We start from the raw sequence: 16717 nt of genomic DNA on the forward strand, positions 1-16717 counted from the left end.
ATATACTAGGAACTTATAAGGGGACACCAGTATGCCAATTTTTAGTGAAATACTGGGTTACCAGTATGCAGTGACAACATTTAGAGGAGAGAGAGCATAATCAATGGGGTCCTGGGTAGCAGGATCCCAGTGAACACAGTCAACCACACTGAAATCAGGCAGAAAATTGGGGTAACCATGCCAAAAAGAGGGTACTTTCCTACAGAGAGCACTGTTGATCTTTGGGTTACTTATACCATATCTTGTTGCCAGTTGAAGTGTCCTCCCCATCTGGGTTACTCGCAAATGATTATACCACAGACGGATCTTAGTCTTACATGTCTTTATTGCTCTGTGTGTAACTGCGAACTCAAAGTTCTAAACAGGAAATATATGAAGCACTCCCAAATGCTTATGTCACAGTTCTACAGAGTCCATCAGGAACCGAAAGGGTCCCATCATCGCTAACTCACAAGACACTACACCTAGTAAAGTGGCACTACATGTGCCTAGATTCTGTAAATCAAATGTAAATAGTGGGCCTGCAGCACTGTCACCCATTTAGTAAGCCCTTTAAACATGTCTCAGGCCTGCCATTGCAGCCAGCGTGTGCAGTTTGAAACTGCCAGAGGGCAGGGGACAGTCTATTTAAAAAGCAGAACACATACGTTTCAGTTTAACATGTTCTGGTATTGAACAATTGTTACATTTGTTTTTCACTACTTCAAGGCCTACTTCTCCCATAGGATAACATTGGAGTACCTTATTAGATTTAGTGAGCTATAATTTACAAATGAATACAGGTAACTAGATCAAGTTTGGTGTCTCTTTAATTGTAATGAAAAACCCTCTCTGATGGTAAAGTCAGATTTTAAATTACAATTTTGAAAATGCCACTTTTAGAAAGTTGACATTTTCCTGCCTTAGCCATTTAGTTCCTGTAGCCAGTTCATGGGTCACATGACTGAGTGTATCTGACAGCTGGGGTTTGTGAATTCCTCCTGGCAGCCACAAACACCAGAGAGCTTAGCTACGCCTGGATGGGCCATCACTTGCAGGATGGGATGGCAGGACTGGGCACAGCCCTACTTACACTTCAATAGGCTGTGCCCTGCCCTCACACAAATGGCTGCATACCCTCTGTCGTTAGTCTGGAGCAAGGACAGGGAAGGCAGGGTGTCAGTTGACTTCAAAGTGAAACATAATAGAATCTTCTCCCACTTCAAAGGCAGAACTGGATATAAATATTGGATCTCAGACACCAACTTTTCTTTACACTTCTGGACCTCTGGATACTACGCCAGGAAGAAGGACTGCTGTCAATCAATCAATCAATCATAGTATTTATAAAGCGCGCTATGTACCCGTTAGGGTTTCGAGGCGCTGAGGTGGGGGGGGGGGTGGAGAGGCTGTTTAGCGGTCGAAGAGCCAGGTCTTGAGGAGCCTTCTGAATGTGAGGAGGTCCTGGGTCTGGCGTAGCGGAGTGGGGAGAGAGTTCCAGGTTTTGGCGGCGAGGAAAGAGAAGGATCTGCCGCCGGAGGTCTTGCGCTGGATTCGGGGTACGATGGCTAGGGCGAGGTTGGCGGATCGGAGTTGGCGTGTTGGGGTGTAGAAGTTGAGTCTGGTGTTGAGGTAGGAGGGTCCGGTGTTGTGAAGCGCCTTGTGAGCGTGGGTAAGGAGTTTAAAAGTGATCCTCTTGTCTACTGGGAGCCAGTGGAGTTCCCTCAGGTGTGGGGAGATGTGGCATCGGCGGGGTATGTCGAGGATCAGTCGGGCGGAGGCATTTTGGATCCGTTGGAGTCGTTTGATGTCTTTGGTAGGGATGCCTGTGTAGAGTGCGTTGCCGTAGTCAAGTCTGCTGCTGACGAGGGCCTGGGTCACCGTCTTTCTGGTTTCTGTTGGAATCCACTTGAAGATTCTGCGGAGCATACGAAGGGTGTTGAAGCAGGAGGAGGAGACGGCGCTGACCTGTTTGGACATGGTGAGGGCGGAGTCCAGGATGAAGCCGAGGTTTCTTGCGTGGTTGGCAGGGGTGGGCGGGGGACCAAGGGCGGAGGGCCACCAAGAGTCGTTCCAAGCCGAGGGAGTGCGCCCGAGGATGAGGACTTCCGTCTTGTCGGAGTTGAGCTTCAGGCGGCTGATGTTCATCCAGTTGGCGATGGATTTAAGTCCCTCGTGGAGGTTGGTTTTGGCGGTGAGCGGGTCATTGGTCAGGGAGAGGACGAGCTGGGTGTCGTCGGCGTAGGAGATGATGTTGAGATGATGTTGGCGGGCCAGTTTGGCGAGGGGGGCCATGTAGACGTTGAACAACGTAGGGCTGAGGGAGGATCCTTGGGGGACGCCGCAGATGAGGTTGGAGGCTTTGGAGCGGAACGGGGAGAGGCGGACTCTCTGAGTTCTGTCGGAGAGGAAGGATGAGATCCAGTGGAGGGCTTTGTCTTGGATCCCAGCTTCCTGGAGGCGGGTCAGTAGGGTGCGGTGGCAGACTGTGTCAAAGGCGGCGGATAGGTCGAGGAGGATGAGGGCTGAGGTTTCGCCCTTGTCCATTTGAAGTCTGATGTCATCTGTGGCGGCGAGGAGAGCAGTCTCAGTGCTGTGGTTTCGTCTGAATCCGGATTGTGAGGGGTCCAGGATTGAGTTGTCTTCGAGGAAGTGGGTGAGCTGAGAGTTGGCGATCTTCTCGATGACTTTGGCTGGAAAAGGGAGGAGAGAGATCGGTCGGAAGTTTTTGAGGTCGTTGGGGTCAGCCTTGGGTTTCTTGAGAAGGGGTTGGATTTCTGCGTGTTTCCAGCTGTCCGGGAAGGTGGCGGAGGAGAAGGAGAGGTTGATGATCTTGCGGAGTTCGGGGGCGATGGTGGCGTTTGCCGAGTTGAAAACATGATGAGGGCAGGGGTCCGTAGGGGAGCCTGAGTGGATGGTGTTCATGGTTGTTATGGTTTCTGCATCGTCCACGTGGGTCCAGGCGGTGAGGCGGCAGTCGTGGGAGGAGACGCCGGGGGTGGGGTCTGGCGGTGGGCTGGAGTTGAAGCTGTCGTGGATGGTAACGATTTTCTGGTGGAAGAAAGTGGAGAGGTCGTCGCAGAGTTTCTGGGAGGGCGGGATGTCGTTGGAGTTGGCTTTAGGATTTGAGAGTTCCTTGTAAGTGCTGCTGTAAGGACTGCCACTCTGCTGGAGTGCTGCTATGAAGAACTGCTGCCCTGTTGTGCTGTGCTGTGCTGCCCAGCTCCCCTCTTGCCATGGTGAGAAGAACTGGACCTGCATCTGTTGAACCTAGGACCACAAAGTGACTCCAAGGGTTAGTTAGCTGGCCTCCTGACTAGAGCCTCAGGGACTGAAGGCTTCAAGAACCTTGAACCCAGCACCTGGACTATGCCATCTGGGAGCCCTACTCTGCCAAGTGGCCCACCCCAGTCCTGAAAGGGGCCTGAAGGTGCTCTGATAGCCCATCAGTGGACCCAGCAGAACCAACAGATTTCCTCTGTTGGTGACACAATCCTAAGGAGAACCAATGTATTGTCTCTGTTGCAAGGGTTCTCTTGCTGCAAGGACTCCATATCAGTCTTGCAGCCCGCATTGGAACTGATGCCTGTGCGAAGCTTTCACAAAGCAGGTGCCTCCGCTACGCAATACACCCTTGGCTTGAGACCCCACAACGCTCAGCAACCAGGATTTAAGGTTCTCTCGCTCAGTGGACCTAACTGTGTCCCTGCAGCCGGCCTGATCTCCATCCCTGTGGGCCTGAACTTGTGACTCTGTCCAGGTCGGGCGCAACCAGATATTCACAGTTGGCGGTTTGTGCTTTTTGGCACAATTTTCACTGACATTTTTAAACCTCCATATCTACTGTTATTGGTTTGATTTTTGTCATTTTAGTTTTGTTTTATTTATTAAAAATTACTCTATTTTTCTAATCTGGTGTTGGATCCTTATGTGGTGTGTTTACCCTGTGCTACTGTTTGAAGAGCTGCATAAATACGTTACCCATTGTTTCTGAGTTAAGCATGACTGCGGAGTTCTAAGCTACCTGAGGGTTGAGCACAGGATAATTTAGGGTTTGCTTGTGCCTCACCCTTACAAGCGTGTTGGTTGCCGCTTGAGTTGGCTTTCACCTCCCTCAACCAGTAACCCAATTTCTTAAACTGATGTTCAGAGGTGAGGATTTGGAAGTGTGTTTATGCAGTGCCATTCAGCAATGTTTGTGTTACACTACCATCCCATATAAATAATGTGAGACACTTTGAGGGTTTTTGATTCTCCCTGACTAGCTTTTTTCTTTTTTCCACATTTACTCTCATTTCCTCTGGAGTGTCTTAAACAATGGCTGCAGTAATGGAGTTTGAGATGGCCAACTTCACACTGTGGCTGAGCTTAAACAGTTCTTTAAGGAAGTGGACTGCAATTGAAGAAGGGCGCCAAAGTGTTGGATCTGCAGAAAGCACTGAGAGCCAGGGTGGAGATCCAATAGTTGACAACAGCCATGGAAGAGAAGGAAAAGGAGGATAATATGGATGAGCAGGATCATGATTGTGATAAAAGCCTAGAAATGCAGCCTTCAGATGAGGGGGAGGACCCATCCCCCGAGGTGACACTCCCTGCCAGAGCAGGAAGCAGTGTCTCTTTGTCTGACCTATTCCCAGAAGAGCTGGCAGGCAGGCAGACAGGGAGTTCAGGCTACAGAAGCTGGCCCTAGAGGAAAAATAATTGGCTAATAAGAGCAGCCTCAGAAAGCTGGACCTTAAAGCTAAACATGCAGATTCCAGCAGCATTAGAGGCAGCATACCCTCAGTGTATGAACGAGACAGAAATGTATGTATATCCAAGGCTCTGGTAGCCAATTATGTGGTGGGAAATTACATTGATGAATGATTTTGAAACTATGAGGTGACCCTGGTAGTACACACAATCCCAGAGGATTACTGGGGGTGGAGATTGGCCTGTTGAAGCATATGCCTCCAGTGGGGAGGGACAGTCCTCTGGTCCTAGAAGTAGAAGACCAAACCACGTAACTCTCATGAAAGCCATTCTTCTAGCTATACTTGGTTTGACCCTTGAAAAGTACCTCTAGAGGTTCAGGGAGAGTCACAAATGTCTGTATCAGTTTCGGGTCTTGGGTGGATTATTGGGATTATTCTAACAAGGCACTGAATGGCTGGGTGAGGAGTAGCAAGGTTGGGTTGTACAACTTGATTCTCAGGAAGCACATACTCAATAATGGTTTCCAGAGCTACACCAGCACCTAGTGCACGGCAAGCTGACTGACCCAAGAAAGCTTGCTGAGGAGGCAGACCTTTGGGTCACCAACAGAGTGTCCAAAGAGGCATTTGGAGGGGACTTCCAAAACAGTGGTCAGGGGTCCACCAGAAGAAAGAGGGGGGAGAAAATCTTAAAAGTAAGGAGTTCTCAAAAGGCTCCCAAAATATTTCCCAAGGGAATAGTGGTAATAATTCCCAACCTGAACCAAAGAAGAAGGGATTCTTTGATAAACATACAGAGAGGTTTGTACACCAAGGTACTGAGTGCTACATATATGGGCACTCCAAGTAAGACACCAAAAGTCCCAAGTGGACACAGACCCCCACCAGTGGGAAGACCCTTGGGTTGGTGAGTGTAACGCTTTGGGGAGGAAATGGTCCCAGTTAGTTCTGGGGAGCAAACAGAGGTTACCCCAGTGCCCTGGGGGATAAGGAGATGTCCCTAAAGCCCATATACCTTCACATACTCTGAAGTATAGGCAGGGCCACTGGAATTATGCAGCAGAAGAGGGCCACATTATGTGGCTGGGTTGAGTAAAAAGTAGCACATTTTGGTATAGTGTTATTACATTATTTGGTTATTTTAAAACTTGACAACACTGTCTTGGTCTTGTTTACACCTCATTAGTACCAATTTAATACCCAAATATAACAATAAGCTACAGAAAGGTGACCAGTCCAGCATTACTAAGGGCCTCCACCACGCAACAACATGTGCCACTGCGTTTTTAGTGACTTCTGAACCGTTTGAGCTAGAAACACATTTTTCTGTTAAAATCTGCAGATTATGCAACAGATGATGGATTATGCGGCAAATGCAGCAAATCTCTAATTATGCATAATTCATGTGGCCCTGAGAAGAGGCCGTGAGTCTCCATCAATGGGCAATATGTTGGGGTTCTGAGAGACTTCTATAAGTTGTCAGCTGGTAATCCTCCGAGCAGGCCCTCCCTAACACAATCCACCAAGTCATATTCGCAGACAAACAAGTGGTTATGATCACTGCTGAGTGGGGGTGAGGGTCTTAGGTTCTTTAGTCGCATCCATACTGAGGACAGAATAGTTTCGTCCTCTGCCGCAGAAGTCGTGTGCAGAGGACAGAAAGCTTCCATCCTCAGCACATGAGCAGTGCATGAGCATGTGCGGGCACCAGAAGGATTTCCTGCTCAAAGAAACAGCCTCAGGAGCTCTTCCTCAGCTCCCAAAGCTGTTTCTTTGGTTTCAGTGGAATAACATGGCACGCTGATGTCATTTCACCGAAAACAAAAGTGTAATGAGCCAAATCTCCTCTTTCCAATGGCACCCTTCCCCAGTGGATCCCTGCTTTGGAATTGCTGCAGGAGAGTGATCCCCAACAAGGAATCCACCACTTAACACCAGGGAGGGGGGAGCGGCCCCTTGGGCAAGGGCTTTTGCTCCCCATTTATTTCGCTTGGCCACATTCAGTCTTTCTGTCCCCTCTGGAGGCAGATGGGGGCAACAGCCCCCGATCTGCCCCCCGGGGAGCAGAAAGTTCACTAGGAACCAGGGATTTTTTTTTATTCATGTAGGGGTAGGAGCTGCCCAGAATGGGCATGGCAATGCCCCTACCCCCTCCCAAACAAATGGGCATAGTTTTTCTGCCCCCCAGGTGGGGCAGAAAGCCCACTGGGCACCAGAGATTATTTTTTTATTTATGTAGGGGTGGGGTCTGTGCAGAATGGGCTATGCAATGCCCCACCCCTCCCAAAACAAATGGCACAGTCTTGCTGCCACCCCGGGAGGCAGATGGGAGTTATTACCCCCCATATGGGGGCAGAATACCCACCTGACAACAGGAATTATTTTTTTGTTAATGTTTGGGGTGGGGGCTGCCCAGAATGGGCATACCAATGTCCCCAACCCTGCCCAAAAAATGAACACAGTCTTTCTGCCCCTGGGAGCAGATGGGGTAATTACCCCTGATCTGCCCCCCGAGGAGTGCAGAAAGCCCATTAGACACCTGGGACTATTGTGATTGGGATCCACGCAAGTCACACCCTCCTGGATTTCCCTAGGTGTATGGTTTTCAAAAATGTACAGGTCAGCTAGGTTTCCCTAGTTGCTGACTGAGCTAGGGTCCAAAATCTAGAGCTACCCACATAGGAAAAAGATGATCATTATTCGGTGGAAAAAGGCGCTGCATCTATGTTGCGTTTTGGGCCCTTTCCTGTCACAGGCGCTATTTCTAATCACACAAGGGAGGTACTATTTTATTGGGGGAATGCCAGGTGGAAGGATATTTGTGGCTCCTAAAAGATTCCAGACCGTTCCATCACAGAAATGGAAGGAAATGGCTTTCTTTTTTTTGTCAATGTTTGAGGATTGCAGGGGATTCTGGGTAAAGAAAAAGTGGTGAGATCCACGCAAGTCAACACACACTGAATACCCCTAGGTGTCTAGTTTGCACAAATCCACAGGTTGACTAGGTTTCCATGAGTGGCAGCTGAGCTAGGGTCCAAAAGCTAGAGCTACCTACTTTGGAAAAAAGGGTCTGTTTTGGGTGGAAAACATGCTGTGTCCCTTTTGCGTTTTGAGCCAGTTTCTGTCTCGGCCACTAGGTCTACTCACACAAGTGAGGTACCATTTTTATCGGAACACCTGGGGGAGTGCCAGGTGGAAGGAAGTTTGTGGCTCCCCACTGATTCCATCACAGAAATGTGAGAAAAATGTGTTTTTTCTTTAAATAACAGTTTTCGGCTTGCAAGGGATTCTGGGTAAAAAACAATTGGTGCGAGCCATGTAAGTCAGCCCACACTGGATACCCCTATGTGTTATTTTTCAAAAATGTACAGGCTGGCTATGTTTCCTTAGTTGCCAGCTGAGTTAGGGCCCAAAATCTAGAACAATCCACATTGGAAAAACTAGGCCTACCCAAACAAGTGAGGTGCTATTTTATCAGGAGACTTGTGGGAGCATATAACAGTAGAACATTTGTTATTTCAATTGCTTTTCGCTGTATTTGGTCCTTTCAAATGGAAGCCAGTGTATAAGGAAGATGAATTTTTTGAAAAATACTCTCCAAATCATACGCTAGTGTGGGTACCCACAAGTTTAGAGGTGTAGAAATAACCACTGCTCCTAAACTCTATATCTAGTGCCAATTTTAGAAATGCATAAGTTTCCTTAAAAACCCACTTTTCACTCTGCCTATTTCACTATAATAATTCATCTATGCTTGCGGCTCAGTTTGTTTGCTTTGGGTACCTTGGGTTCTTGGAGAACCTACAAACCCTATATATCCTGGCAACCAGAAGTGTCTAGCGGATGTAATGGTATATTGAGCTTGTCAATCTGCCATCGTGACAAAAGTTACAGATGAAAATGTTGTCACAAATACCAGTTTTTTCCTACTCATTTCCAATATTTCTTTTTTTTCAACAGTTATTCTTCTTGGAAAAACCTTCAGGGTTAAAGGTCAATTATGACCCTTTGCTGAATTCAGAATTGTGTTTAGTTTTCAGAAATGCATAGCTTTTCTGAGTCCTCTGTGGGTTTCTCACTGGTTTCCACCACAAACAGAAAGTAGGTTGAGAGCACAAAAAATAGGGAAAAATAAGATGCCTCTTAGAAAAATGCCCAAACTGTGGTACAAAATTAGTTTTTTTTTATTCAGCTTTGAATTTTCTTGAAAGCTGGTAAGATGACGGCTTTTGAACAGTAAACCGTTTGTGGGTGGCATTTTTAGGAAAAAGCCAGACACTTTTATCTGGAGCACTTTTTCACTATATTAACATTCAAAATGTTGCTATATTTTACCTATTTTGTCAGTCCCCTCCCGGGGAATCCACAAACCGTGGGCACCTTTACAATCCCTAGGATGTTGGAAAAAAAGGATAAAAATGTGTTGTGGATAGCTTATGTGGACAAAACGTTATGGAGCCCTAAGTGTAAACTACCCGAAATAGCCAGAAAAACAGGTCAGCACTTGGATGTGTGGGGGATCCTAGCATCAGAAGGTCTAAGTGTAGCTGTGAGCCCTGCCATGCCTGAAGATTGTCTTGCCTATCTGGAAAGAGGTAGAGCTCAGGCCATACTTGAAGATGTGATTGCCTGAACGGGTCTGAATGACCACAAGCTCCATTGCTGCCCAGGAAGGGAATCAATGGAGCCTGGAGCCCTGAACAGGGGCCTAGGCAGCTGCCAACAAGAGTAAGGGAAAGGGGCGTGGGAAATCAGCCCCTGAAATTCCCATGGTCCAGATTAGCTCAGCACCTGAGGAGGATGCTCCTTAGCCTATGAGGGAGGGCACTGCCGTTCTGGGTGACCTGCCTGAGCCTGCTGGGTGGCAATTTGAGTATGGGATCACCACAAAGGAATTCTGCAAGATGCAGAAAGAGTGCCCCCCCTAGAGGGCTTGAGGGGCAGCACGTTGAGGGCCAGGCAGCAGATGATACCTCTGGGGATCACCTTATTTATTGGGAGAATTACTTTCTTTACGGTGAGCCTAAAGTTCCTGCACCTAGGGGCTGTCCATGTGTAGGTGGTCCCCCAGTGTTACAGGCCTTTCTACTAGGGTTACATCATGATATCCCTCTGGCAGGACATCTGGGGCAAGACAAGATGTTCGCCAGGCTTGTTGCCCTCTTCTATTGGCCCTGGATGAAGATAGCCAGTGAAAAGTCAGGGAAAAAGCCCCTGATGAGAGGAGGGACATCAAAAGTACATCCTCTGTAGTAGACACATGTATTACACAATAAAGAGCAATAACCAAGTCTGAGAATTGTGCCTTCTCCTTTGTTTATGGCTTATTTATCTGATTGCATACTTAGCTGGGCAGACTAGTATAAACTGAGGACATAAGCCACTAGTCTGATAATTGTGTATGCCCAGTTGAAGGTTCTTCTTTTGATATTATTCTGTTGTCCTTGATCTTGGTTTCAGTCAATATGTCTGCTTAGTCTTGCCTTTGTCTGGAAAAAGCTCTGGCTCTTTCAGCCATTACTTACCTTCGTAATCTTGTTTCCAAGGCCTTTGAACATTAAGTCCCCAAAGGAATCTGTTGGCCACTCTTTGATGTACTTCTCCGGGTTCCATTCTGTACCACCTTCAATGTGGATTCCTGGCTCTTCCAGGTGCTGGTCCTTGGCATTTCCACAGCAACACACTTCCTTACTAAGGAAAACAAAGTAAGAGAACTGTGGGAAAAATCTACAGGACAGGCAAAGGTAGACTTGAGCACCCAGGTGCTGACATTCATAGAAAAAAGAAAGGTTAATATCCACAAAAAAACACCCTTTTACCAAAGAAGGTGGTTTTCATATGATCTAGCAATTAGATCAGTGTCAATAACAACTGTAGTGTTGAGCCGGTGAGATACAAGACGGACATGAGTGAGTGGCATGAATTTTTAAATGCGTGGCCACTGCTGATCCTTTTTATTAACTTTATGACATCAGATTGAACCATTATCTCAGAAGCGTAGGGTAGACTCAGTTAAGTCATCACACAATAGTCCGTATTTGTATATGCTCCAATACTACATTCCTCCACAACACATATAAAAGTTCATTCAATATGTTAAAAAAATGACGAATGCCACTCTTCAAAAATCATACATATTATTGGAGATAAGTCCTCCTGCCTCACTTGTAGGTAACAGTTTGTTGATCCAGCGGTGGTTTAAGTGATTAGATAATACAGCAAGAGGTGACCCAGACCCCCCTCGAGGGTCTGCCACCTCTGCCACTCCTTGATTGTCTTCATCACACTGGCTCAATGGGGAAGAACAATACAAAGGGGTACCTGAGGCCTCACCGCTACTTCTACTCTTGTCTGCTTCAGTTACAACTGGGTACACTCTGCAATTTTTTGGAAAATAAAATGTTTTGCATGATGTATTTAGCCCCTCTGTAGGCCAAGATCAAGGTGTCTTTTACTATCACCATACCTCAGGGCTTTAATTTATATGGGAGCCAAATCTTGCTCCCACAATATCTGTCTGTTAACAGTCCAAGTTCAAGTTTTTGTGGCTAGCTTTCTATATGTGAGGCACTTTAGACATAATATGCATAATCCTTTCGCTTCTCCATTTGTTTGCAACCAAAGTGGAGTTTTCTGCCGATGTCTGATCCCTAGGGATGCAAAGTACTCTTTAAGTTCTTGCTCCTGAAACGGACAACCACTGTCTGTTCTAATTTCATGGATAAGACAATGCATCTCCATAATCTTCTCTATATTTAGGATTACTTCATTTGCTGGCATGCAAGGCACAATCTCCACTTCCAGGTACTTGGACTAATCATCAATTACCACCAGTATGTTGCGGCAGTCAGACTCATAGAATTGGTGCTTGTCCGGACCCACAGACATGTTTGGGCCCCAACAAGTAATCTGGTGGGTTCTGGGATTCTGGCTTGTACACTACAGAGAAGATTCATTTCTCAACTCTGGGTAGAGGGGAAGGGGTGAAATTGAAACAGACCCCTGGATAGAGGGATGAGCTGCTGTGGTCAATGTGTGCCCAGAATGAATGACCGCATAAGTACAAATGAGAATGTCTGCATCCAGAAGTATGGCAATAGCCTCCCTCTCAATTTGGGAGTATTGCTGCTCTGAGGTATGCTACCAGTGGCCACTTGCTGCACATTTGTGTCTGAGTCCTGCTTCTAGTCTGGTGGGATTGGTGTTACATTGAAATTTAGTAAACTATGCAAAGGCACAACAAGTGGCTTTGGGTGGCTTAGTATTTGCCAAAAAGGATTTTCTGCCAGGGCTGCACCATAAAAGCGATACAACCCAGATGAAAAGCTATAATAAATATGCCCCTAAGTCTTTGGTAGTACCAGAAGCCCAACCTTTTGGGTAGCATGGTGTGATACTTTGATTCAGGGTCTTAAATGAGCTGGTGGTACCCTAATTAATGATCCATCTGGGAGATCCATGAAAACCTTGTGACACCACTTACAATATCCACCGTGGAGGTGATATGTCTCCCCCTTATTATGGATGTTTAGGAGCCACACACATATTCAAAGTCACGCTACCTGTGGCGTTGTGGGCTCTCTGGTCCTTACAAAGAGGGATTTCCATGGCATAGGCCCTTCCACTTATTTGGATTATGTCTAGTTCCTGCAGCTTTCGGAGCTCTTATTTCACCTTTGGCTGTAAGTGGAACAGAACGTTTCGGTGACACAGCACTATGGGTTTCACAGATTTGTAGATATGGGGTTTTACAGTCTTTGCACAGAGACATTCAATTCCATTGAACAGTTCCTGAAATCCCTCTAGTAGACAGTCAGTGCTAGCAGTGTGAATGCAAATTCCATCAGTCTAAAATTCTCTGCTATTTGGCATCTTAACAGCATTCCTGCTTCCTCAGCTTTCCATATATTTTTGCTCACACCTTCTCTTCATCATGAGTAATGTCTGCTGTGGACATGAGGCCTAAGACATCAGTGCCCAACTAAGGGCCAGATGTAGGAAAGGATTTGCGACTCGCAAACGGCGAAAAACGCCGTTTGCGAGGCACAAAAGCCTCTCCGCGATGCAGAAATGCATTTTTGCATTTCCGACTTGCAAATAGGAAGGGGTGTTCCCTTCCTATTTGCGACTCGCAACGCTATGCAAGTTCATTTGCGACCGCAAAAGCGGTCGCAAATGAACTCGCAGTTACCATCCACTTGAAGTGGATGGTAACCCATTCGCAAACGGGAAGGGGTCCCCTTTGTGAATGATCACAAAAACAATTTTTTAGAGCAGGTAGTGGTCCTATGGACCACTGCCTGCTCTGAAAAATACCAAAACAAAAGGTTTCGTTTTTTTTTCTAAGTGCAGCTCGTTTTCCTTTAAGGAAAACGGGCTGCAGATAGAAAAAAAAAATGCTTTATTAATAAGCAGTCACGGGCATGGTGGTCTGCTGTCTCCAGCAGGCCACCATCCCCGTGAGTGCCCATACTCGCAATGGGGTCGCAAACTGCGACCCACCTCATTAATATTAATGAGGTGGGTCTTTGAGACCCCATTGCGAGTTGCAGAAGGTGTCTGAGACACCTTTCTGCATGGCAAATTGTGATTTCAAATTTGCGAGTCGCACGGACTCGCAAATTGCACGTTGCAATTTTCAACCTACCTACATCTGGCCCTTAGTCACCCCCAGGTACCCGGGGCTCTATCTGGAACTTCAGAAGAATATGGTTCTCCACACCACTTGTCAATAGTATTTGTATCCTAAGATACAATTTCCCTGTTCTCTGGTGCACAGTGCCCTTTATAGGTTGCAGGTCGTCCATGTAAGACCTGAAAGCCTTAGGGTGGTCATCCCCCAACTTTGTGCATGCCTCCCTCCATTTTTCTGACACTGTTTTTGCTGGGTTTAGGACTCTGTGCACTTTACCACTGCTAACCAGTACTAAAGTGCATATGCTCTCTCCCTTAAACATGGTAACAATGGTTCATCCCCAACTGGCATATTTGATTTACTTATAAGTCCCTAGTAAGGTGCACTACAGGTGCCCAGGGCCTGTAAATTAAATTAAATGCTACTAGTGGGACCATAGCACTGATTGTGCCACGCTCCTAAGTAGCCACTTAACCATGTCTCAGGCCTGCCATTGCAAGGCCTGTGTGTGCAGTTTCACTGCCACTTCGACTTGGAATTTAAAAGTACTTGCCAAGCCTTAAACTCCCCTTTTTCTACATATAAGTCACCCCTAAGGCAGGCCCTGGGTAACCCATAGGGCAGGGTGCTATGTAGATAAAAGGCAGGACATGTACACTTGTGTTTTATATGTCCTGGTAGTTAAATACTCCTAAATTTGTTCTCTACTACTGTGAGGCCTGCTCCTTTTATAGACTCGCATTAGGGCTGACCTCATATAATTTTTGAGTGGTAGATTCTGATCTGAAAGGGATAACCAGGTCATATTTAGTATGGCCTGAATGGTTATAGAAAAGCCTGCTTGTGGTGAAGTTGGATTTTATATTACTATTTTGGAAATGTCACTTTTAGAAAGCGAGCATCTCTCTGCACTTAAAAAAACCTGTGCCTTACAGCCTGTCTCCAATCAACGTCTGGGTTGGTTGACAGATTCCTTGTGCACTTCACCCAGACAACCACAAACACAGGACACTCAGTCACACCTGCACTCATCTGCATATTGTATGGGTCTTCCTGGGCTAGAAGGGTGACACTTACATGTCAAAGGCTAGTGGCCTGCCCTCACACAATGGACTGCCAAACCCCCTACTGGGACCCTGGCACACAAGACTGCACTGAAAGGGGAACGTGTGCACTTCAAAACCACTCTTTGAAGTCTCACCCACTTCAAAGGTATTTTGGGGTATCTAAACTGGGTTTCTGACCCCACCAACTCAGACACTTCTGGACCTACACCTGCAATCTGTGAGGAGGAACTGCCTGGTTGCCCAAAGGACTCATCTGGACTGCTTTGCTGAGAAGGACTGGTGCCCTGCTCTTGCCCTGCTGGCCTCTGACTTAGTTGAGAAGGACTCTACCTTCCCCAAAAGTGTTCTCCAAGGGCTTGGATTGAGCTAGCCTCCTGTTTTCTGAAGTCTCAGGGCCAAAATGACTTAGGCCCTCATTAAGACCATGGTGGTCTTTTGACCTCCAGGGTTAATGTGGCAGTATCTCCACCAACAGGCTGGCGGTGTATACGCCACATTATGAGTGTGGCATGTTGGCCACTGCCAACCCTCCACATCTCCACTCATACCGCCATGTCGGTATGAAGCGCCAGGCCTGAGATGCTCATCTCCGACCCAGCGGTCCACAGAAGACCGCCACTGGCATTATTAGCTGCCTACCGCCATGGTTTCCTTCCCTGTCACCGGTGGATGGCTCCCCCACCTCCCCCCCAGCAAGCATCTGGCCCCCCTACACACGTAGCTCCCCCCTCCCTGCATACATGCACACACACATGCACCATGCATACACCCATTCACCCCCACTTTCAGACACGCTTCCACTCACATTCATCCATACACGCATTCACTCACACTCATACATTCACGCATTCACTCACGCTCATCCATACATGCATTCACTCACACATACTCACACGCATTCAGGCACGCATTCACTCACATATTTTCACACCATTCAGGCACACATCCATACAAACATTCACAAACAAACTCACACGCATACACACTGACATGCAGACACGCACTCACTGCAACATTCGTACAGTCATTCACTCACATGCATACAACCACACATACACCACAACACTCACAGACGCATTCACACAAGCACACACACATTCATACACACAGGTAGACACCACACACAACATCCCCCTCCCCTGTCGGACACCTGACTTACCCTGTCTGCCGAGGAGGTCGCCCGGCAGGGAACGGGAAAGGGCGCTGCTAATGCCGGCAGCATGGCTGGCGGCGGCCTTCTGACGGGGCGGTGCAGGTGGTAGCCCGTGGCTATTGAGGGCCTTAATTTCTTCTGGAAAGTTCTTGTGCGTCATAAATTGACACACTGCCTACCAGAATAAACGCGAAGCCTGCATAACAACCGAGAAATCTCCGCACAGCTGACCGGAATGATGCAGCCTGACTTTCACAGTGGAAATTCGATGCAGCGCCTGCCTTGCGATGTAAAAATGTTTGCTTCGCCTACCGGCTCGACGCAGCGCCCATGCCTTCTTCCAGCGCGTCAAGTATCTTTCCCTACATCGTACCTGGGCCTCAAAATACCCGGCATCGCAGTGAGGAATCAAGACTGCATGCCGAAAAATGAAACAAACCCCTTGCAGTGTGGAAAGAAACGACGTATAGTCTGTGACGGGTCAGAGAAATTGACGCCCCACATTATTTTTCCATGCATCTCCTCCTTCGCGGTCTCCATGTAGCATTTTTTTTTACGCATACCAGGTACTGTGTGTAACAAAGAGACAACTGTTTACTGCCAAGGATTAAGACTCTTTTAAACATTCTAAAAGTAATAACTCAACTGGTGTTTATTGGATCTTTGTCGTTTTTACCTTATTTTATTCAGATAAATATTAACTATTTTTCTAAACCTGTGTGGTGTATTTTTATGGTGTTTTCACCGTGTTAAGGTGTGATTTATTGCACAAATACTTTACACTTTGCCTTCTAAGTTAAGCCTGACTACTCAGTGCCAAGCTACCAGAGGGTGGGCACAGGATAATTTGGATTGTGTGTGAATTACCCTGACTAGGATTGTGGTCCCTACTTGGACCAGGGTGTATACTTCTGCCAACTAGAGACCCCATTTCTAACAGTCCTCCATTTCAGGACAACATTAAACAAACACTGGGACTCCAGCGGAAGAAGTGCAGCAGTTCTCCCTTGCCCTGGTTGCCGGTGTTCCTTCCACGGCTCCTCTTACATTGCACCCAATGCCTTTTCTCAAAGCACACCAGTGCTAAAACAACTTTTAGCATAACAGAATTGCTAAGGGGAGCATTCCCAGTCCCTTTCTTATTTTCAGTTTGAGTATGACTTTACTGTCCCACGTCTTTGTCTCCACC

The 16717-nt window shown here is 47.1% G+C and overlaps 1 protein-coding gene across 4 annotated transcripts in view; it reads right to left on the reverse strand.

Moving 5' to 3' along the window:
• LOC138249674 (transient receptor potential cation channel subfamily M member 2-like) overlaps window positions 1–16717 on the reverse strand; it is a 519042-nt gene that overhangs the window by 412476 nt on the left and 89849 nt on the right. For 3 of the 4 annotated variants that reach the window (XR_011194834.1, XM_069203635.1, XM_069203637.1), the window contains exon 4: window positions 10199–10364. The exons of the other annotated variant lie outside the window; for it this stretch is intronic. Coding sequence is in view for 2 of the 3 variants with exons in the window: in XM_069203635.1 (XP_069059736.1) it covers window positions 10199–10364 (166 nt within the window). In the remaining variant the exon portion in view is untranslated. The remainder of the gene's footprint in view (window positions 1–10198; window positions 10365–16717) is intronic. 4 annotated transcript variants of the gene reach the window in all.

The sequence above is a fragment of the Pleurodeles waltl genome, chromosome 8, assembly GCF_031143425.1.
Source record: "Pleurodeles waltl isolate 20211129_DDA chromosome 8, aPleWal1.hap1.20221129, whole genome shotgun sequence".
Classification (NCBI taxonomy): domain Eukaryota; kingdom Metazoa; phylum Chordata; class Amphibia; order Caudata; family Salamandridae; genus Pleurodeles; species Pleurodeles waltl.